Source organism: Aquarana catesbeiana, linkage group LG01 (genome assembly GCF_042186555.1).
Source record: "Aquarana catesbeiana isolate 2022-GZ linkage group LG01, ASM4218655v1, whole genome shotgun sequence".
Lineage (NCBI taxonomy): Eukaryota > Metazoa > Chordata > Amphibia > Anura > Ranidae > Aquarana > Aquarana catesbeiana.
The window spans coordinates 395314770-395338828 of record NC_133324.1 but is presented as its reverse complement, the minus strand read 5'-3'; the positions used below and the strand labels follow the sequence as shown (position 1 = coordinate 395338828).

At 38.8% G+C, this 24059-nt stretch overlaps 1 protein-coding gene across 2 annotated transcripts in view; it reads right to left on the bottom strand.

The window, feature by feature from the left end:
* TRPM3 (transient receptor potential cation channel subfamily M member 3) overlaps positions 1–24059 on the bottom strand; it is a 579111-nt gene that overhangs the window by 71942 nt on the left and 483110 nt on the right. The window contains exons 15-19 of one of the 2 annotated variants that reach the window (XM_073634544.1): positions 22127–22416; positions 17866–18094; positions 16309–16476; positions 15583–15663; positions 5894–6031 (exon numbers count right to left, since the gene is read on the bottom strand). In XM_073634544.1, the coding sequence (XP_073490645.1) occupies positions 5894–6031; positions 15583–15663; positions 16309–16476; positions 17866–18094; positions 22127–22416 (906 nt within the window). The remainder of the gene's footprint in view (positions 1–5893; positions 6032–15582; positions 15664–16308; positions 16477–17865; positions 18095–22126; positions 22417–24059) is intronic. The other variant, XM_073634551.1, reaches the window with a different exon arrangement.

Genomic DNA, 24059 nt, shown 5'->3' with positions numbered 1-24059 from the left:
AAGGTTTTTCACCTTAATGCATTCTATGCGTTAAGGTGAAAGACCTCCTGTGCTGCAGCACCCCCCCCGCAGAGCCCCCCTTTTACTTACCTGAGCCCGATCTGTCCAGCGATGGCGATGAGCACACCAGCTCCAGCCGGTGTCTCGGGTCCTCATTGTATCGATTGATAGCAGCGCAGCCATTGACTCCCGCTGCTGTCAATCAAATCCAATGACGCGCTGGAGCCTGGGGGTGGGGCAGAGTCTTGCTGTCTGTGTCAATGGACACAGCAGCAGGACACAGGAGTGCTTCTCCATGGGGGCACTCGATGCGGGGATGAGCCAGGAGCGCAGCTGGGGGACCCTAGAAGAGGAGAATCGGGGCCGCTCTGTGCAAAACCCCTGCACAGAGGTGGTAAGTATGACATGTTTGTTATTTAAAAAAAAACAAAAAAAAAACCGAAGCTTTACAACCCCTTTAACATGCTCTGTCAGTACCCACTGCCATCCCATCAATGAGGGTTTCTCAAGTATCTAAACTTCTAAAACTGCAAATTTCCTGGCTGTCTCTGGTTTAAACTGTTTCTGAGTCACTGCCCTGAAAAAAAACAATGTCACAGTGGAGCCAGAGCTAGTTTTTTTCAAAAGGAGAGGCTAGTAATGACAGCCTCCATATTTTTGCAGTAAAGGTTTACTTATTCACATACATACAGTCAACATGTGGTTTAATTCCAGTGAAGCTCACGGCAACCTTTTGTGTAACATACTTATCTCCAAAGACCGCAATAGGCTCAGCTTACTATAATGTGTAAATTTTAAATGGTGTTTAACCAGAGTGATCATTTTATGAACTGAAATGTATGTACAAAATACTACACAAAAATCATTCATTTTGTAACCTTGCAGTAAATTCAAATCTACCTGCTAAAAGCTTTAGTAACATAATTTACTAAATGAGCAGCCCTCTATTACCTGGGCATCAACTTAGCTTTTTCCTTTCAGAATCTCAATAAATGTAACTATCTATCCCCTATTCAGAAAACTCTCAGAACACCTCGAGAAGTGGTCCCAGTTCCCCACTTTCATGGTTTCGGAGGTTACATTCTATTAATATTAATATTCTGCCAATGATTTTATATCTTTCAGAAAGAACTCAATAGATAACTTGAAATCTGATCTTCTTTCTCTCCAAAAGAGACTGTTAAAACTAATATGGGGTAATAAACAGGCTGGAGTTAATAAGCGGATGCTATAAACCCCTAAATGCCAAGGAGGAAAGGGAATGCAAGGTCTCATAAAATACATTCATGCTGCACAATTAGCTCAACTAATACATTTCCACACTCTGAACCCTCATCCCACATGGACCATAACCGAATCACAAACGGATCTGAATACAATGATATAATTTGAATATCTTTGCAGGAATCTGGACAGGATGACAGGCCATATCTCCACAATATAGTCTATGTTATCCTTACTTTATATTGAAAAATGGGAACAAGACACGGGTAAGGAAATGGAACTGGCAGAATGGCATAAATTAGTATTTAGGACATCTAAATCATTTACAGTATCTCACAGTAGTGAGTACACCCCTCACATTTTTGTAAATATTTTATTATACCTTTTCATATGACAACACTGAAAAAATTACCCTTTGCTACAATGTAAAGTAGTGAGTGTACAGCTTGTATAACAGTGTAAATTTACTGTCCCCTCAAAATAACTCAACACACAGCCATCAATGTCTAAACCGTTGGAAACAGAAGTGAGTACACCCTTAAGTGAAAATGTCCAAATTGGGCCCAAAGTGGCAATATGCGTTTATGCGCGTTTAGCGGCGTTCATTAGTGTTTTCGTTTAGAATCTTTTTTTTTTCCAAATAACAGATTGTACTGATCAGTATACCCTCCCAAATGCCTACAATGCAGAAAAAATCTATCTCTCTCTAAACTCCTGAATGCGATTTTTTGCTTTAAAAAAAATGCCACTAAACTCAACTGTTGCTAAACGACGATAAACGACCCTGTGTACATGTACAGATAAGATAACATAGAGGAGAGTGCAGGGGCTGCTGAAAAAAAAGCCCAACTACTCCTAAACGTCTGTTTATCAGCAGCAGTGTACATGAGGCCATAGGATGATACATATATGGTTCCATCTTGATTCTCCTCTGTGCTTGATGCTTCACCCAAATGCTTTCGAAGATGCAGACTGGAAGGCATGTTATACCATATATTTTGGTCCTCCCCTAAAGTTAGGTGATTCCGGATCAGAATATATAATTTCATATATTCCTCTACCCAAATAAATCTTAGCAAGCCCTCATCTGAAACATTGCTAAGAAGGTTTAGTGGGGATATTCCGAATGATCCAGAAGGCATTTTTATCACGTGCTAGAATTTCCATAGACAGATCATGGAAAACACTATCTATTCCATATAATTTTGTGAAAGCAAAACTCTCCTGGCAATTGAATAATAAAAAATATCTGCAGTGTTAAATGACAGGATGTAGGCCTTCAGGAGATTCTGGGACCCGTGGATTCAATACCTTTCAGATGGTTGACTATGTGAGATGGAAATCCCCTCCATGGCCCTAACCTGATGTTCCCCGGTTGTATACTCCCTCTTTCTCTTATTCATATAACTTTTATATATATATATATATATATATATATATATATATATATATCTATAGTGGGTTCAATACATAATAATTGCCTTTGTTCATGTGATTGGGTATACTTGCAAAGTGAAATTTCACCACATTCACTAAGCTCAAGTAAATCAACCACTGTATGTCTGCCTTAGAGGGACAAGAGAAAAAAGTTTGTGGACCCCATTGATGATCAACTGATTTACCTACAATGGGGACGGAAAGTATTCAGACCCCCTTACATTTTTCACTCTTTGTTATATTGCAGCCATTTGCTAAAATCATTTAAGTTCATTTTTTTCCTCATTAATGTACACACAGCACCCCATATTGACAGAAAAACACAGAATTGTTGACATTTTTGCAGATTTATTAAAAAAGAAAAACTGAAATATCACATGGTCCTAAGTATTCAGACCCTTTGCTGTGACACTCATATATTTAACTCAGGTGCTGTCCATTTCTTCTGATCATCCTTGAGATGGTTCTACACCTTCATTTGAGTCCAGCTGTGTTTGATTATACTGACTTGACTTGATTAGGAAAGCCACACACCTGTCTATATAAGACCTTACAGCTCACAGTGCATGTCAGAGCAAAAGAGAATCATGAGGTCAAAGGAACTGCCTGAAGAGCTCACAGACAGAATTGTGGCAAGGCACAGATATGGCCAAAGTTACAAAAAAATTCTGCTGCACTTAAGGTTCCTAAGAGCACAGTGGCCTCCATAATCCTTAAATAGAAGACATTTGGCATGACCAGAACCCTTCCTAGAGCTGGCTGTCCGGCCAAACTGAGCTATCGGGGGAGAAGTGCCTTGGTGAGAGAGGTAAAGAAGAACCCAAAGATCACTGTGGCTGAGCTCCAGAGATGCAGTCGGGAGATTGGAGAAAGTTGTAGAAAGTCAACCATCACTGCAGCCCTCCACCAGTCGGGGCTTTATGGCAGAGTGGCCTGACGGAAGCCTTTCCTCAGTGCAAGATACATGAAATCCCGCATGGAGTTTGCTAAAAAACACCTGAAGGACTCCAAGATGGCGAGAAATAAGATTTTTTGGTCTGATGAGACCAAAATAGAACTTTTTGGCCTTAATTCTAAGCGGTATGTGTGGAGAAAACCAGGCACTGCTCATCACCTGTCCAATACAGTCCCAACAGTGAAGCATGGTGGTGGCAGCATCATGCTGCGGGGGTGTTTTTCAGCTGCAGGGACAGGATGACTGGTTGCAATCGAGGGAAAGATGAATGCGGCCAAGTACAGGGATATCCTGGACGAAAACCTTCTCCAGAGTGCTCAGGACCTCAAACTGGGCCAAAGGTTTACTTTCCAACAAGACAACGACCCTAAGCACAAAATAACAAAGGAGTGGCTTCACAACAACTCTGTGACTGTTCTTGAACGGCCCAGCCAGAGCCCTGACTTAAACCCAATTGAGCATCTCTGGAGAGACCTAAAAATGGCTGTCCACCAACGTTTACCATCCAACCTGAAAGAACTGGAGAGGATCTGCATGGAGGAATGGCAGAGGATCCCCAAATCCAGGTGTGAAAAACTTGTTGCATCTTTCCCAAAAAGACTCATGGCTGTATCAGATCAAAAGGGTGCTTCTACTAAATACTGAGCAAAGGGTCTGAATACTTAGGACCATGTGATATTTCAGTTTTTCTTTTTGAATAAATCTGCAAAAATGTCAACAATTCTGTGTTTTTCTGTCAATATGGGGTGCTGTGTGTACATTAATGAGGAAAAAAAATGAACTTACATGATTTTAGCAAATGGCTGCACTATAACAAAGAGTGAAAAATGTAAGGGGGTCTGAATGCTTTCCGTCCCCACCGTATGTATCATAACCATGGAGACACACAGACTATACAATTTTTTTGTGAGCAGGTTTCCGTTGCTTTACTGTTACTGATCATAAAGGGAATGTGACTGCCACTTTTTCATTCTGAATGGCACTCAATGCACTATTTTTTTTTTGGTCTACTAGCAGAAATGCTACATCCACCTTTCAGTTACAAGTGGTCCCTAGGGAGCTAAATGAGATACTGATTTGCTAAACTTGTTGGGGCGTCTAGTTGGCCCAAGCACATAATGTCTCATTCCTTTTATTTTTTTCAGCTTCTGTACTGTAAAATAAATAAAGAATACAACAGGTAGAGTGAGTTCACTTAGTACTGGTCAGGCAAGACTGTGGGGTTGATTTACTAAAGGCAAACAGGCTGTGCACTTTGCAAGTGCAATTTCTCCAGAGTCTAGTAAATGAGGCAAAGCTTCACTTTGCAATGTCACCTGGTGGTACCACCCCCTTGTGACATCACTGACCCAGCATGCACCAGGTGATGTCTCTGGGTAGCTCCGCCCATTTGCTATTTAAGAATTGTTAGACGGTTGAGCAGGCAGACTGCGGGAGCCTTCGACGTGAGTGAAGGAATTGTCAAAAACTGTCTCTGTGTTTTTATTTCTTTTTACACTTACATTGTACCTCATACTCATTCAAATGGGGGCGGGCGGGATCTGGGGGCCCCCTTTTTAAAGGCGACTTTGGGATCCCAAAAAGCCCCCTACTTGCAGACCCCCACAACAACCAGCCAGGGTTGTGGCCCTTGTCCCCATCAACAAAGCACCCCCCATATTTAGGGCATGTGGCTGGGTATGGTTCAGGAGGGGGGCACTCGCTCGTCCCCCCTTTTCCTGGCCTGCCTGGCTGCATGCTCAGATAAGGGTCTGGTATGGTTTTTGGAGGGACCCCACGCCATTTTCTTTTAATTTTGGTGTGGGTTTTCCCTTAAAATCCATACCAGACCCAAAGGGGCCTGGTATAGTTTGGGGGGGACCCCCATGCCATTTTTTTTCACAATTTTTAATTGCCGGCAATGTTTTTTTTACATTCAGCTGTTGTTAAGGACGTGTTGGCTGGTTTCAACAAAGCTGCTTGAAGCTTGTTGGAAACTTTGCAAATGTTTGCTTCCTAAATGATTGCTGCACACAGTGCTCTTATACTAGCTGAAGCCTGTGTGAACAAAGCTTTAATGTGGCATACAGGGGTTAAAAAACCTTATTAGTATCGCAATGATCTAAGTGTTTATTAAATCTGTGAAGTAATGTACTAGGTATGATCAAAAACATCTAAAAGATATTAATAAGCTAGCAAACCCTTTGAATTTCCTCTACTACTGTGCAGGATATATAGCCACACTATGTACTGCTGTAGTAATAATATTAATAATGTAAGCAATTATAGGAAACTTACTGTATAAAACCAGAATTTAACTATAGGTGCATTGTAAAATTCATAGATCTTCCTTCCCAGGGGTATAAGCCGGTGTCTTGGATGCTCCTCATCATCTTTCTTTCTGGATGAATCCCCATTACCTCTTGCCAACATTGCCTGTAAAAGAGTAAATTTGATTTGTTACTCAGAAGGTGCATTAGCAATATGTTCTGTGTTACAAAATTTTCCTTCCTTCATTTTCTTTCCAGGTAAAGTTGAGCCATTGTAGAGTTTTCAAAGTAAACTGCATTTCTACTGTACTTTTTGCATTTAATTATAACTAAAGGCAATTCTTTTTTTTGTTTTGGATAGAGTGGAGAGAGATTAGAACCCCTGTCAGGTGTTTATTGCTGTCTGTGCCCCAGAAAGGCCCCTTTCATACGGGCAACTTCTGTTTTGATCTGAAGGGGATCTGTCCACTGATCCCCTGCTGATCAGAGCAGAGCGGGCAGATGACAGGTTCATGTCCATTCAGTTTATGTAGAGTAGACATGGACACAGCCTGCTCTTTTTTACTGGTTTACACCAGACTTCCCTCCAATCCGATCCTCCTATACGAAGGAGAACGGATCCCTACCATTTGTTTTCAGTGGACTGGATCAGACTGGAGGTAGGTTGGTGTAAACGGCCACACGTGTCACTTTACACCCGCCAGTCCATAGGGGTGAATGGACCGTCTGATCAGGCGAACCTAATCGGAACGGTTATGTGAAAAGGGCCTTGAGGAAGATTCACCCTCTCTATTTATCCTATTTACAGTTATTATCAAAAGTGAGAGAAAAATAAAATTCCAAATTTTTGGTTGACACCAGATCGGGAATAGAGGGGGAATCTTCTGGTGACCCTGGTGTCACCCCAGGATTCCCTCACTTTGAATGGATTTCCTCCCACTTCTTGTTGTGGATATGGGACAGAAAGTGATCCAAAAACCTCCCCAATGGGACACAGATGGCAAAAAAAGACTGATAGGGGTTATACCCCTCTCTTATTCTATCTAAAATGAAAAAAAAAAGTTTTGCCTTTAGTTCTACTTTAATTACATATTTTTTATAACTGCAAAATAAATGCTAAACACAAATAGGATTCTTCTCCACCACTTATTGGTTATAAGCAGTCCTAAATTTGTCCGTGAAAGAATTTCAGCCTTTTAGGCCTTGTAACGCTGTCAAAAACTGTCCAGATACAGATACAGTCAGCAAGATTTATGCCACCTTACATGCAGCAGATGCTCATGTTCTTCTAAGCCCACAGACACAACATCATTTTACTGTGACAGGTTACATTTAAGGAACATTCACTGTGCATCATAGATCCCAACTGTCCATCATTTGGAGGGGCTGTCTCTCTTTCAGACCAAATCCCTCTATCCCTTGTGCAGCTTCAGATGTTCCTCTTTTTGGTCTGATGTGTACATTTCTATACAAAATGTACTATTTTACTACCAAAACTGTTATGCTGCACTGAACTTTTATCCAACCTCTATATTACTGCATTTGTTATTTTCAAAAGCCTATATAAAGGAAAAATAGAGGTAAAAAAAAGCATTTTTGTGGTTTATCCAGTCATTTTCTGCATATTCGATTTTTGTGGTCCATGTATCCGGGGATGTGGTGGGGACTGGTCATTTGGTTTGATAAAGAGGCCCTCCTGTCTGCCCTGAAACATGTAGCCACATCCCCTCCACTTCCTGTAATTAGCCAGCTGAGAGAGAGGTGCTGATTAGAGCCGCAGCCAACTTGCCACTTCTGGAAGCTGCAATGCTTGTGTTCCAGCCTGAAGCATGACAGCTGCACTTTCATCAAGAACTCTGCTTCAGCTAGCCACGTGCCTGCTGAGCTCTGCAGCATCACGGTGATCCAGTGGAGGTCTATATGGGTTTATGACAAGTCTTGATACACTTTTATCTTCTGAGTGAATTTTTATTGTCTTTTATACTTTATTGGAAAATAAATTGTTACACCTAGATGGAGGCGCCCTCTTGTGTTTGTTTTTTTATATGGGGACTACTATCATTTGCCTACATACTGTGTGATAAAAGTTGGGAGGTATGATGTATATCTTCTTCACAAAGACTTGCAGAAGAAATGCAATCAACATTAACATTTACAGCAAACTTGCTTCAGGTAGGTATGCCACAAACACCAAAACAATTTGTAGTAAAAACAAATAATTAAGAGCATCAAAGGGTGTCAAAGAATGCACACGTTATACCAAGAAAGGTAACTGGGGTTACAGGCAAAAAAGAGAAGATCCAAACAAAGCAAACATACAGACATACATCCAGACAAATATGGAGACAGGAAAGTTGACAAAAGAGGGTTTACCCCTTCTATATACATTTCTCCAACGTTAACATATGAGGTACTGTGTAGACTGTTCTTTGCACCTCTATGGTGCAATTTAGCCTTTCTATGGACCAACAGAACATGTAAAAATATTTTTTACATTGGTAATGCTGGTTCTATACTGCTATAATTGCAAATAATGCATCTGATTTGATGATTACTTGCAGCACTTTGTGCAGTGAATGCTGTGTGAATTCTTCCATAGAAGATGGAAACAGTCCTACAACTGCACACTTAGCAAAGGTAAACAGGGAACAATGGTAGTTAGAAGAGAATAGTCTCGCTATAGCAGGTCTACAGTAACCAAAACAATATTCAATATTACTTATATTATTATATTGTATGGGATAACAATTTTAAGAATCCAACAACCTGTTGATGTGGATTCACATTTAGGTAATAACCTCTGTCCAACTGTTATGCCCCGTACACACAATAGGATTTTCCGACAACAAAACCATGGATTTTTTTCCGAAGGATGTTGGCTCAAACTTGTCTTGCATACACACGGTCACACAAATTTTGGGCAAAAATTCAGAACGTGAGAACGTGGTGACATACAACACGTACGACGAGCCGAGAAAAAGGAAGTTCAATAACCAGTGCGGCTCCTTCTGCTTGATTCAGAGCATGCGTGAACTTTTGTGTGACGGACTTGTGTACACACGATCGGACTTTCCGACAACAAGGAAAATTTGGGAACCTGCTCTCAAACATTTGTGGGCGGAAATTCCGACACCAAATGTTTGATGGAGCATACACACGGTCAGGCTTTCCGACAACGAGCTCACATCGAACATTTCCCGTCGGAAAGTCCGACTGTTCTTTACATGTACTTGTATACATAGTTTTAATTTTGCATGGCTGTCGCAATATTATGTTTCACTTGCAGTTGGTAAGAGAAGCTATCACAAAGAGAAGCTATCACATACAAATTAATTTTACATTCTGAAAGTATGACCCTGGCTAACATCTACTGTATGACTAAAATACTCAGTAACCTCTTTTGTGTAACCTGTTCTTTGTATTTGGGCACATTTTAATGCCCATTGGCCTCTGGGGCAGAGCCATAGCCTGGTATATGTAAATACATACTACTGTGACAGTAGGACTTAAAACGGTATTAAACCCAAAACCCCTCAAAAAGTAATATATTGCAGATTAAAAACAGAAAAGGTGTACAGTGACAGCCTTTTGACACCACTCAGTGCCAAAAGAAAAACTCTTCAAAGGGATGATATTAACTACATAGCGCTAAATCTTAGCCACTATGTTAAATAAGATAAATAAAACAAAATATCTTATATTAGTTGTATCAGCAGCTACTATAAAAAAAAATATATCCAAATAAAACTAATAACATTTAAAAAGTCCAATACATCTTATGCACTTAAAATGCCATAGCAGCGCTCATGTCAGTCCATCCACATGTGAAAAGCTTTTCTATGATTCAACATATAAGAAAAAGGTGAAATTACTTCTTTAGACGGGTGAAGCTTTCTTTTCAGTGATCCTAGTTGTTATCACTCATACACCACTTACCCAGAACGCCACCACGCGAGTCACACTCCCCTTAGGGTATACACTCACCAGATGTTAATATTTCATATGCCTTAAGGTATTCCTTTGCTGTCACTTTAAAGGCAAGTCATCCACTAATTCTGTTGAGGTGGAGGTATAGATGGCTCCAATAGAGCAGGATCATATAAGAAAGTAAAAATGCCACATCGCGTAATCCAGCTTTTAAAATTTTATTGTAGCCTAATGCCCCCATACAGAATATACGTACTAGCTTGTAAAAACAATAGAGCAATATGTTTAAAAAATGTAGCGTAATCACCGGTCCTGCTGTATAGAAAGCCGCCTGTGTCGTACGAACAGTTGCGCTGTTTCTTCCTAGTAGTTCCCAGCTGGCCTGACATGCAAACGTCACTTCCGGTCGTCGTGGAGATCATGCACCTAGGTGCACCAGCACAACTAGGATCACCGTAATGAAACCTTCACCCATCTAAAGAAGTAATTTCACCTTTTTCTTATATGCTGAATCATATAAAAGTTTGTCACATGTGGATGGACTGGCATGAGCGCTACTATGGCATTTTAAGGACATAAGATGTATTGGACGTTTTAAATGTTATTAGTTTTACTTGGAAATATATTGCAGATTACCATTGCTTAGGAGTGGTGGCTGTATACGTTTTACATTTTTAGTTTTTTTCCCCTCCGTTTTCACTTGGTGATCTGGGCATTAACACAACTTCTGTATTGTGGTGGCTACATTCTTGAATGAAGAAGCAACAGAGAAACCTTTGGACAGCAGCATTGTCAGTCTGGGTGGAGGTGAATGTTATATGTACTAGCAGATTTAGTTACGCCAACAACTTGCTACCAAACTCCAGCTAACATTTTTTTAAGCAGTTACAGCAAACAGTTTCTTTTTTACTTTTGGAATAAAGGATTTACATAAAGGCTGATTATTCTAAGCACCTCTGTCAGTGGTATATGGTTTGTCTCAAACAACATACTCATTGGCTGGATCACCAGTTGAAAATAAAGAAAGAAAGCCTAAAAAGGAAAACAAACGTTGCTGGTAAGAAACAAACGACAACCAATCAGAGGATGAAAGAAGTTACCAATGGCAGTTGTAAATGTAACTAGCACATGAATCTGTGGCCTAACATTGGAATACTGCAATACATTAAATATAAGTAGAACATTGTAACACAGAGACATGTAACATACAACTGCAATTGATCCACCACCACCCAAGGAACAGCAAGATGTTAATATTAATATTTTTACAGAACCTATCCCAATCAGAAAAGGCACAGCACATTGAACCTGAAATCCATAAGTCTGAGCATAGCATCTAATGAACTGTGTTTCTAATTTATATGTGCCTAATGTTCTGTATTTGAGTGTGGTGCAGAGGGTCCAGGATAACAGGCACATCTGTTAGGTAGAAGTAGGATATATTGTTTGCTTAGTGGTAACCATAAAAATGGCATTTAATTAGGGTAGACACGTAGTAATGATAATATATGTCCACTTTTAGTACACAAAATTGGAAAAAGTGATTTCCCCAAGACAGGAGGTGAAATTTTGATGTCAAGACACACACTTGTTTAAATCAGGTTTAAGCCTAACTCTAAAAATGTTTCCACGTTTTTGACAGAGTGGGGAAAAGTTAACATTTCTCTCTATGACCTCAATGGGGAGAATTTTGGTAACAACTATAGAAGAAAGCAATACCAAAAGTTCTAAACATTCCAGGCTTTACTAAAAATGTATTTTGTGTGTTTTCTGTGTCCCTATTCAAAAGATTTCCTCTCACTTCCTGAAATCTGCCCATGGGACACAAGACTACAATAAAAATTTGACAGATGTCCTAGACTTTCCCTATTCTATCCAATATTTTAAAAATGATGTTAAATGAGCTGGGCTGTAATTTCTCTTCATCAATAGCATACTGTTGCCTAATATCAGTATTGTACCATCTTTTAGCAGGTACTGCCTTCATTTTTTTTACAATAGTGATTGTAAAAAACTTTATTGATGCTTATTATCAAGTAGGAACACTAACATGTCAGTGATTAAAAATATTGCGTGTGCAGTGAAGAGCACAATTACTTTTTCGTTTCTTGTGAAAAGCTTTTAGTCAAAAAAACGGATGGTAAGATTTGCTGGATGTACTCTACTTTCCACTCAAGAAGTCTGCCGTATTGCTGAGTTGAATTTTCATCTTTGCACAACATTTCCTGTCTGTTTTGGTTTGTTGTGCTGGTTTTGATCAATGTAGAATAACACTAATCATGACTTTATAATTGAAGAATTTCACAGTAAACATTAAACCCATTGTTTTGTCTTATTTTGTTCGAAACTGAAATTTCTGACAAGTATTATTCTGTAGAAATGAGCTTTGTGTCTTGTTGAAAAGAGTCCATGCATTTCATTAATTTTAATTACTGCCTGACACATCCTTAATATAACAGAATTTAAATTTCAAATCAGCTTGAGACTACTTTCAAAGCATTGTCCTTATTTCCACCTAATTTACGACTTTAAATAAAGACGGCATTTCCAGAGTCTGCTGTAAAATGCAGGATCAGGAGACAAACCATGCAAATTGCAATGACACTTCAAGATGGCTTGGATGTAGAAATTGCTTGGGGTTAGTGTAAAGTCAATGAAAACACAAAGGCAGTAGGCACAGAGAACATGTACCATCTCCAGCAACAGCGACTGGTTTAAAGTAATCGTGCACTATTCTCTTTGAATGCATTTCACATTAGCCTTAGAACACCTAAAAATAAACAGTAAAGAGGAGTTGCCTTCTTTAAACAAACAAGGTCCTAAGTGTTTAAACCAGAAAAAGCTCCTGTTGCCTAGAGTAACCAATACGTTCCTCCCATTTTGTGCTGAGACTTGGAATAAGCCCATGCTGCACACTACTCAATTTATAGACACAAATAAAGGTGCAATACATTTTTAAAGGCTACCTGGAGGTGTCTCAAGCAAGGTTCAGTATTAGCATAATAAAGTGAAACATGTTTTATAAAAACATTTTTCCAATTTGATTTTCTATGTGCTATGAATGCAATCCTATAAGTTTCAATTTAAGGGAAATAAAAGATTTGAAAAGGCCCTTTTATACTTTAAACATTTTCCACTTTATGCTAATATCAAACCCTATTAGGAACTCCTTTGTGTAGCAACATCAACAATATACAACCTCCCTTAGGGTTTGTGTTGATACACTTTAGGATGGGCTAACAAGAAACTCTATATGGTAATAGAGACTCATTTACACTAACATCATGGAAATCAGTCACAGGATTGAAAGTAAGGGTAAATCTCCCCAGTGAATAAACCATCAGCAACAATATCTGAATAGAATTTGAGCAGAATTTTTATTCCTGTCCTACTATTCCAAACATGAAACAGGTTTTGCATTTTTGCTTTCTAGTTTAGCACAAGGGCCTCACTAAGGGCTTATTTACACTTGCTTCAAAATGTGGCATTGGACACTTTGAATGCCAATCAAAGCGCTTGTCACTAAATAAAATGGTTAGCTTACAGTCCTGTTCACATGTTGCGTTTGCTTTGCTTCAAAAATTATACCCCATGTCTCTTTAGTGGTACTTCAAAGTGTCTTCAAAGCTTCCATAGAAGTCTATGACAAAGCTAGCTTGAAGGACCTGAAACTTTTGAGAGGCTTTTATTCAGCTTTAGCTTTGCTTTGTTTTGGAGAAAGTGCAGGCATGGATATCAAAACACACACACAGGGCATCCGCCAGGCTTCATTAAAGCTAAAAAAAAAACACCACCGAAACATAATCAAAAGCACATTGAAGCAATAGGTGCTTTAATGTGCATTGAAGTCAAATGAGTGTAAATGAGCTCTATTAGTATAGATTCTTTTTTTATGTACAGTAAATTCACGTCATAGCTATAATATTTGTAACACTGGATAATTATAAACTATCTCACCACTTTTTTTTATTTATGTTGAAAACCCTTTCAATGTAGGAGACATATACATCAACAAGTTCCCCAATTAAATCCCTTCACATTCACTGCTTTAAAATGCTCCATAGTGGTCCAGAGTGCTTGTGACTTAATCAAAGTTTTATCATAAAAAATTATTTTTATGTCTTCTTGCACTTAAAGTATAAGTTCATCTTTTCACCCTCCCCACCACTTACCTCCATGGATGATTAGCTATCAGTGGCTGTGAAGCTGGTGCAGCTGTTCTGGGATTTAAAACCCCCACTGTTCTACTTTCCTTGGGGATTCTGGGAAGGATCAGAGTGAATCTGCTTGGTCACATGCTGGCACATGACCGCTTTGACCAATTAGAATTGTTCTGATATGTCCCAGAAGCCTTAAAGAAAGTGTATAGTGTTAGTTTACTTTTTTTTTTCGAACAGGTAAACCTACATTTTAATGTTTGAAGAGGGGTAAGGAGATGACAAACTAGCTTCCTATAAATGTTTTCTTTGACTTTCCAAAACAGATGCTGTGAAGACTTTCTCATCACCTGAAAACATGTGCATGTCAAATGCTCCCTAATCTCTGTATAGGACTCCTGGGAGATATGGGTTTTTCACTTGTTAGCTGGAGCTGGTTACTGCTTTAAGTCTGCATATATATTTATGGTAAGCAAGCTTGAGAAGAACAGTAAATTTGGGTACAAGTTATTGTTCCTAATTGTGCTGATCCTGTGCTTCCATCTCTGCAATTGCTGCAATAAGGTTTCAGGGCCACTACCTCTTCTATTTGCTTGGGTCAATAGAGACCTCAATGTGCATAGCAATAGTAAAAGAACCCCATTCTTTATAATGCTGCATATATAAAACATGTCAATCCCTTTGGGGTTCACTTACATGCTATCTGCTAAGGTCCTGCTGTGAAACATGTGCTAGTCTCTATATACAACCTTCAGCACTTGCATCAATGGATGATGCGATGGGGTTGATTTACTAAAGGTAAATAGGCTGTTCATTTTGCAACAGAATTTCCCCTTAGAAGTGAAGCTGTGCTGACTTCCATCATCCAATCAGGTACAAGTCAAACTACTGTTTTTTTTTCTAATTTACCTTGCACTTACTGAGTATTCTTTGCAAAGTGAATTAGCATCACATTCACTAAGCTAAGAGAAAATTCCTTCATAAAGTAAACATTCACTTACAAAGTACACAACCTATTTGCATTTAATATATCAACTCTTTGAATACAAGTTTTCTCATTCAGCAATTGTTAGCATGAGACGCGCATGAGATGTTGTTAACTTGTAGCATTTACTATATCAAACCAATTTGCACTCACAAAGTGAACACAAAGTCTGGTCTCCATTCCACTTGTGGTCAGTACTTCCAACCACTGCAGGCTGCACACCACTGTTGACAGCAGTGGCTACAGCAGGAGGTGACTGGACTGTGTGTTCATAATGGTTAATGGTACACTACAACAGCCAAGGAGATTTTGATGTATACAAAGCTGTGAAATATACTGTTTAGGAGAACAATTTTATTTTATATAATACATGGATTCACAAAATTCCAGGACATGCTCTCTGCTTTATTATATGCTTCGATTAGCTAGCTTAGAATGGCACCAATTTGATCATCCAAATGCAATTTAAATGCACTCTTGTATGGTGAAGGATGGGAAAAGAGCTAAGAATATGAAGTGAATGGGTTATCTAAACCAGAATACTAGATGAAGGGAGTGAAGGAGTGGTAAAAGCAAAAGAAAAACAAAAAAAAAATCTGTCCATCCTGCTCACCCTCTGGACACGACAAATGGGTCCCGAGTACTTACAGCATTTAATTTTGTCTTGAAGTCCACCATTCTTTCTTGGATTGTTTCCTCAGGTGGGCGACTCCACACCCTCACCACTCCCTGCATAAAAAAGTTTTATTTTAAACCGCCCATCCCTTTAAATAAGATTATTTTTGTCCTTCATATATCTGTAGGTAGTTGCTTCCATGAACATCAAAGCTTCATTTGTCTAGTGAAAAATTAAGCCAATGAAGCCAATATAAGAATAGATTGGGGAAGCTACAGTTGATTGATGAAAAAAGTGGTAAATATTGACTAAACCTGATTGCCGGGAAAGGCTATATGATTAAAAATAATTTTGCAACTTTTATATCATTTAAGTTATTCAAATTTTAAAAAGTATCTAAAATACGTAACAAATCTAAATAACTGTATAAAATATAGAAAATATTAGTAAAGTCAAGAACAATGCATGAAAGGGAATGAATTCAAGACAGACACCAGAGGAGTCATTGTTAGAAGCATACACGACAGTTCATTTTGAGTGAACCAGAACAGGGTATTAGTAAAGTTAAAAGTGTTTAAGGAAAGAGGTGAAGGGCTGAGCAGGATGACTGAGTGTGGATGGAATGTTACACAGAGGTAAAGATGACTGCACATGACACACGAAATTGCAATATTCAGTTGATCAATAATAACCCTATATTGCATTTCTAGGGAGGATATACTCTGAATAGAGATCAGCAATACAAATCTCAATCATACCGTTAGCTCCATGTCATCGTCTTCTTTGTCTTTTACAGTCTTGTCTGGTTCTTCCACTTCCTTTTCTTGCAGTTCCAATTCATTTGCTTGGGACATGTATGGCATTTCATCTTTGTTTTTGAACTCTAAACTAAGAATTGATGGAGGGAGAAGAATTCCTAGAATCACCTAAAGAAGCAATAATAGAATATGGTCAGAAGCAGCATTATATGCATTATTAAGGGTTGTAGTTACACACAGCAGTTTTGGTTGTCATCTAGTATACATTGTACAGTATTTAATTATTGAAACATCGGATGGGGAAGTTGATACTGCTGATATTGAAATGCAAATGCTTATCATAGATTTAAGGGATTGGAATACAGTCTTGTGAATTAAGCTTTTAGGAACAAAATTCTCTAAATCCTGTTTTATAGCGTGCCCTTCTGTTGGCAGAACTACTGTCGTACTGGAGTGGTTTCAAAATGTATGGAAATTATAATGGTTTTGAGTATTTTTTTTTACATGCTTTTAACCCATTTTACATATTTTACTACTTATTTAAATATGCTTATAAAAAAAACATGTAATGTTATGGACCCATGACACGGGTTTTAAAAAGAATTCTGGATTTTATAAAGAAGGAGAAGAGCAGCAACTTTTTCCTTTGAGTGTCTCTTTCTGTCAGAAAGTCAAGGTCATACAGAGAAGGGGGTATATGGCTCTGACTTATTAAGCGGCATGTAATCTGAGTTATAGATATTCAGCTCTGTAAACAACAAGATTTTTTCAGCAAAGTGGTCAAAGACAGCTTGGTAAACACACACAAAAGAGTTTAAATCCCCACCTACTAACTAACAAAAGTAAATCTAAAAGGTTTATGTGCAATAATTAAAATTTAATTGACTAGAAAATAAAAATACATTAATTTGTATTTTTTTTTACCTAATACCGTTTCCTTACATTCCGCTATATTACTTTTAATGTACATAGACCACTTGACAGGTTAAATTAAATTTAGCTGTCTTAAAATAATTTTGCTATGATATAATGTTTGTCAAATAAATATTTGTGATCTTTATTTTAAAAAATAAGAGATGATAAGAGAATGCATTAATCATTACCTTAACAAATAATGTTTCTACTGATATTTTTAAAGTACAAATTAAAAACTAGCTGGTTTGTATATGTGACAATTCCGTTTTTCTCTTGTACCCACATGACGTATAAAAATATTTTGTATTATTTAAATATTTAAGAGTATTATAAACTCTTTGTTTTTCAGGGTTAATTTGAAACATTAGTTAATTTAATCTTCATTTTTAACTCTGTTGACTAGATCATATTTATATTATTTTACATTTTAGGACTACCATTTCCTTTAAAAAAAAAATCCTCTATATTCAAAATATACACATTTAGTGGTGCTTTATAATTTACTTAATTAAGTAAATTATTAGCATGGAAGTTATGGTCATACAGAATGAGTGTTTGTCATGGATTTTTAAAATGAAATGAATAAAATGACCTTGAAAAATTAAATGGCTTTACTTTTTAGTCACCTCACTTGACACCAACCTTTAGACCAGAATTTTTACGCATTCGCAGCCTACCCATCCACATATCTGTCAGCAGCATTTGGCTGCATGTGTGAGCAATGAAGTCCCGGTGTTTGGCTGCTACAGCAAGCTGCAGGCATGTGGCGTTGCTCCAGTTCTTTAGCTCGTAGGTCAACAGTTTCATTGCCAACTGCTCATCCTGCTTGTATGACTGGTCCAATAACTCAACAGCCAGCTGCCCAAACTCCCTGGAACATAAAGATTATTCTTATATATTGCATTTTACAATGAATGTTCCTTTTTTACATAGTGGAGATACATATTTTTTGGTCAAGGTGTCATAGGAAAGAAGTATCATATGCAGTTTTAGCTGTTTACAGCAACCGTTCAGATTGAACACTGTACTGAGAAATGACAGTTAAAAAATAACATTTTAAATCTGATTGGTTGCTGTGGAGCATAGTGAAAGCATACTATGCAGTGCTAAGGATAACACAGCTTTGCAACACAGCACAGCCCTGTCTGATAAGGAAGGAGATGTGTGGGTTCACTTTCTACTGCAGGTTTACTTTAATTTACAGGTCTCCTTCCTACCCCCAACCTATGACTGAACAGTGAATGGAGCAGCACGCCGATGAGCTCATCTTTCTATCACTCTATGCTCTTCTCCTATCAGTTTTCTCTTTGCATCTAATTGGCTTCTTGCTCTGCTTTTTGCTCCCCCTTTCTGAGCTCTGCTGTACAAACGGTATAGTAGACTGGATGAGGCTGATACCAAGCCAAATTCAAGTACTATACTGCATGCATTTAAAATATACAGTGAAAAATAAGGCCAGTAAACAGGCCTAATGCCGTGTACACACGACCGGACTTTTCGACCGAACTTGTCTGACGGAATGAATCCGTCGGACAATTCGATCATGTGTGGGCTTTATCTGACCTTTTCTGTCGAAAAATCTGTCGGACTTTAGAAATGGAACATGTTTCAAATCTTTCCAACGGACTCGAGTCCGAACGAAAAATTTGTTCATCTGTATGCTAGTCCGACGGACAAAAAAGGACGCTAGGGCAGCTATTGGCTACTGGCTATGAACTTTCTTATTCTAACCCGGTCGTATGTCATCACGTTCGGAACGATTGGACTTTGGTGTGATCCTGTGTAGGCAAGTCCGTTTCGTTGGAACTCCATCGGAACTCCATCGAAATGTCCTTCGGAGTTCAGTCCGACGAAAAGTCCGGTCGTCTGTACATGTCATTATCTGCAGTTCCCCAAACATTTCCATGTATCCAAATATTGTAGAACTTCTGAAAATCAACTACATATTTTGAAATGGAAATACATATACTAAACGTGAACTGTTTTACCAACCAAATAATTTTGGACGTTTTTATGAATCAGTCTCCCTGCTGGACAGCTCAGGCAATTCTTAGATCTTACTGCAAGCACATTCCTTATCACAAATTAGTAGAGACCTCATTAGCTGCGAGAGCTTCCTCTCCCTCTCGCAGTGAGGTCATACAGAGGATTACTGAAGGCTGATATCAAAATAATATCGGTACGGAGATCAGTTATAAAGCAAAATAAAAATAATGAAGAACATGTACAGAATATATTTAAAGGAAAAGTAGGACCAAAGCTCTTCGTTCTGCACTCCAGTGACCTGTATTTAGCCATCAGTGAGCTAAAACCCGATGTCGGCTGATGTCACTCAGTCGGTCCAGACTCTGAAGAAATCCTGACGTTAATGTCGGGACCCACCCAGATGCCTGACTGACAGCTGACTCACAGCCCAGTGCTCCTGTGAGCGCTGGAATGGCAGAGCAGAGAGCTGGTGGCTGACAGTCATCAGTTCTCTGATCGCTGAAGGCGAAGAACTGGATGATCTTTGATTGTTCAGTTTCCAGTCTTTAAGGAGGCGGGAGACCGATGCAGCATCAGACCAATATAATAATATACTGTAAATATGACATTGAAGTAAAATAAACCTTTCTGTTTAGCTTGTCAGTAAAATCAGGTTGAATTTTGACAATAGATGTTATATCTTAAATAAAAAACTTATCATTTAGAAAACAGTCTACTAGGACATAAAACCTTTAGTATGCAAATAAAAAAACGATAGGACAATTTATCCGAGCAGCTGAGACAGTTATAATTTACTCAGATAAATTATATTCTCACAGACTGAAAAAGGGACATAACTTTATAAACTGTCTTGTAAAACAATCATTATATTTATTATGTTCTAAAAGTGTTATAATTAATTATCCTTTAGATTAATAGCATTAAAAGAGATGCTCATGCATTTCCTTTATACACAATGGTTAACAAAAAGCAAGATGATCATTTAGGGCTTGTTCACAAGTGCAGAAGGTGGGGTAACTAATGTAGTTCTATGGGGCCGCAGTGGAACCATACCACAACTGCGTCCAATGCATGCGAATGTGGCGCGGTAGTACAACAATTATAAGGTTAAATCAGTCAACGAGGAAGTGAAATATTGCTTCCTCACTGCCTGTCAATCATCTCCTCGCTGCCTGTCCATGCTCAGGTCACTTTTCCGAGATGTTTGACAGGCAGTGAACACTACTTGCTGCCTGCTGAAAGCTACATGCTGATTACATTTTTCCACAGCCATAAAGCACAGCAATACACCCGCGGCATGTGTACAGCTGCAAGTGGTTGTATCTTTAGTGTTCATGATGGTGGTCAGGGGCTGTAAAACCTCAGTTCAACCACCTGGTTTTAACACCCCCTGACGTCACTTGTGAACAAGCCCTTAGGGTGGTATCTTGTGCTTTCTCACTTTGCTTTCTTAAAGAAAAAACGTTTACAATGCTGACAATTGACTTTGAAAGGTGTCATTGACAGCTTCTTTGTTATTTTGTTTTTTTTTATTTAAAAGACCCGTAGTCCCTCCAAGGGTATGCTTTGTGTTTTGGGGGACCTTTTTGTGCTTTCTTTTTTTTTAAAGACGCAGAGAATGAATGTCATTATCTGGCAATTTAAATTGTATCTTTTTTTATTTTATTTGTAAATGTCAATTTTACAACAGCAAGAATGAAATGAAATTAGTTGTGTTGAGCCCCTCCCAAAATACATACCAGACCCTTTGAGTCATGTGGTCCCCTCCTTCTCAACCATACCAGACCACATGTCCAGAACATGAGGGGGTGCCTTCCCAGGGGGACCCCCTTGGAAAAGTGTCTTGTCCCATGTTGATGAGGTGGTTGTGGGGGTCTGCGGGTGTGGGCTTATTGGAATTTGGAAGGCTAATTTAATATTAAGGGGGCCGCTAGATACCATGCCCCTACATGAATGAGTATGGGGTACATAGTAGATGACATAGATGACACTTCTAACTGTGATAATAGGCGCAGCTCCTCCTCTTCTTTCAGGTTGGGGGCCTATAACATACCCCCACTATTAATTTCCCACTTACTTCTCTTTGAAGTTCTACCCACGTATTAAAAAAATAAAAAATTGCAACAACCACTATTTTAGTTTCCAGGGCTATTGCTTTCTGAAAATATATAATGTTTGGGGGTTATGCGTAGTTTTTAAGCAAATAAAGCAAATTTTTACATGTACATGTAAAAAATTGGCTTGGTAGGCAAGTGGTATTATTCTACTGTATATCTAGAAGTTTGTCACTGCTTGCATGAAAGAACATAATAATCGGAAGCTTTTGTTTGGGTTACTTGATATACACTATATTATAAAAAGTATTGGGATACCTGCCTTTACACGCACATGATCTTGGCCTCATGTTTGACCATTTTTTCCGGAAGTGCATTTGCGAGGTCAGGCACTGATGTAGACGAGAAGGCTTAGTTCACGGTCTCTGCTTTATTTCTGGCCTGCACAGTGTTCTGACCTCAACCCGATAGAACACCTTTGGGATAAATTATATCAGAGACTGTGAAGCCAGGCCTTCTCGTCCAACATCAGTGCCTGACCTAACAAATGCGCTTCTGGAAGAATAGTCAAACATTCTCATACACACTCCTAAATCTTGTGGACAGCTTTCCCAGAAGAGTTGAAGCTGTTATAGCTGCAAAGGGTGGGCCAACTCAATATTGAACCCTACGGACTAAGACTGGGATGGCATTAAATTCATGTGTGTGTAAAGGCAGGCGTCCCAATACTTTTGATAATATAGTGTATGCCTTTGTGCTGTTTTTTAATTTTTTTTAATTTTTTTTTTAGGAAATGCTGAAATTCCCTTCGTTATTCATATTTATTGTGGTAAAAAAAAACATTACTACTAAATTATACAGACCTGGAGTTGTGATTGAGTTCCTGTGAAATGTCATCAACCATGTCATTTTCAGATGCTTCATGTGCCATTGCTTTGCAGAGCTTGCAAGCCACTAGAGCTTTGGCCATTGCCTCCTCTCCGTGTTGCCAGAAGAACAAAGCCATCTTTTGTCTTTTCATTAGTACTGCCCATACCATGAGCTCATGAAAGGGGAAAGGGAAATGATTTATTTCAGGATCATCTAAATCAATGTCCACCTCCTCCTCTTTCTTCTTTGTAGTATTTCTTCCTCTCCTCATTGGGATATCATCCTATTACAAACATCATATTTAGATAGATAGCTTATAACAATATTAGAAATAACAATGCATAAAAAATAACTAAATAGTTTTCTTCAGCTTGTATTTGATATTATTGGGATGTGAGTTTAAGCTGAACTGTTTGTCTTCAAATTGGGTGTGTAAACATAAACACCAAGATACAGAAATGAAATAGATATCTGGGAGCTGTTTTACTTTTACTATTTCTGTCTATCCAGTTCTGAGATTTACGCAGCTCTGCCATACAGCCATGACTGGTAGAGCAGGAGATGTGATGTTTCTCTCTTGCAATTAAGTAACACTTACAGGTTTGGAATGGATAGTGAAAGGAGAAGTAGGACACTAATTACTGTACATACAGTAGTTACATAAGTTGAAAAAAGACACACGTCCATCTAGTTTAACCACTTCAGCCCCGGACCATTTGGCTGGCCAAAGACCAGAGCACTTTTTGCGATTCGGCACTGCGTTGCTTTAACTGACAATTGCGCGGTCGTGCGACGTGGCTCCCAAACAAAACTGGCGTCCTTTTTTTCCCACAAATAGAGCTTTCTTTTGGTGGTATTTGACCACCTCTGCGTTTTTTTTATTTTTTTCGCTATAAACAAAAAAAGAGCGACAATTTTGAAAAAAACGCATTATTTTTTACTTTTTGCTATAATAAATATCCCCAAAAAATATATAAAAAAAACATTTTTTTTCCTCAGTTTAGGCCGATATGTATTCTTCTACATATTTTTGGTAAAAAAAAAAACTGCAATAAGTGTATATTGATTGGTTTGTGCAAAAGTTATCGCATCTACAAAATAGGGGATAGTTTTATGGCATTTTATTAATAATTTTTTTTTTTTTTACTAGTAATGGCGGCGATCAGCGATTTTTAGCAGGACTGCGACATTATGGCGGACACATCAGACAATTTTGACACATTTTTGGGACCATTCACATTTATACAGCGATCAGTGCGATTAAAAATGCATTGATTATTGTGTAAATGTGACTGGCAGTAAAGGGGTTAACCACTAGGTGGCAGTGTATGGGGTAAAATGTGTCCTAGGGAGTGATTCTAACTGTGTGTGTGTGTGGGGGGGGGCTACGTGTGACACATCACTGATCACCGCTCCCGATTACAGGGAGCGGTGATCAGTGTCCTGTCACTAGGCAGAACGGGGAAATGCATGTTTACATCAGCATTTCCCTGTTCTTCCTCTCGGTAAGATGATTGCAGGTATCCCTGCGGACATCGAGTCCGCGGAACCCGCGATCCTACTTACGGAGCCCACAGCAGGTGCGAGCGTACACCGGCGGCTGCGCACACACGATGGCACGGTGGCAAATTCAAAGGGACGTATAGGTACGCCCATTTGCGCAGCCATGCCATTCTGTCAACGTAAATATACAGGCGGTCGGCAAGCGGTTAACCAATTAAAAAAATAAATAGATAGAATAAATAAATAGAACACCTCCGTATGCAGAATCTTATACCCACAGTTTATCCAAAGAAATGCAAATTCCCCCCCCCCCCCATCCTCTATAAAGAATGGTCCAAAATGGGCAGCACAGTGGTGTAGTGGTTAGCACTTTCACCTAGCAGCAAAAAGGGTCGCTGGTTCGTATTCCAACCACAACACCAT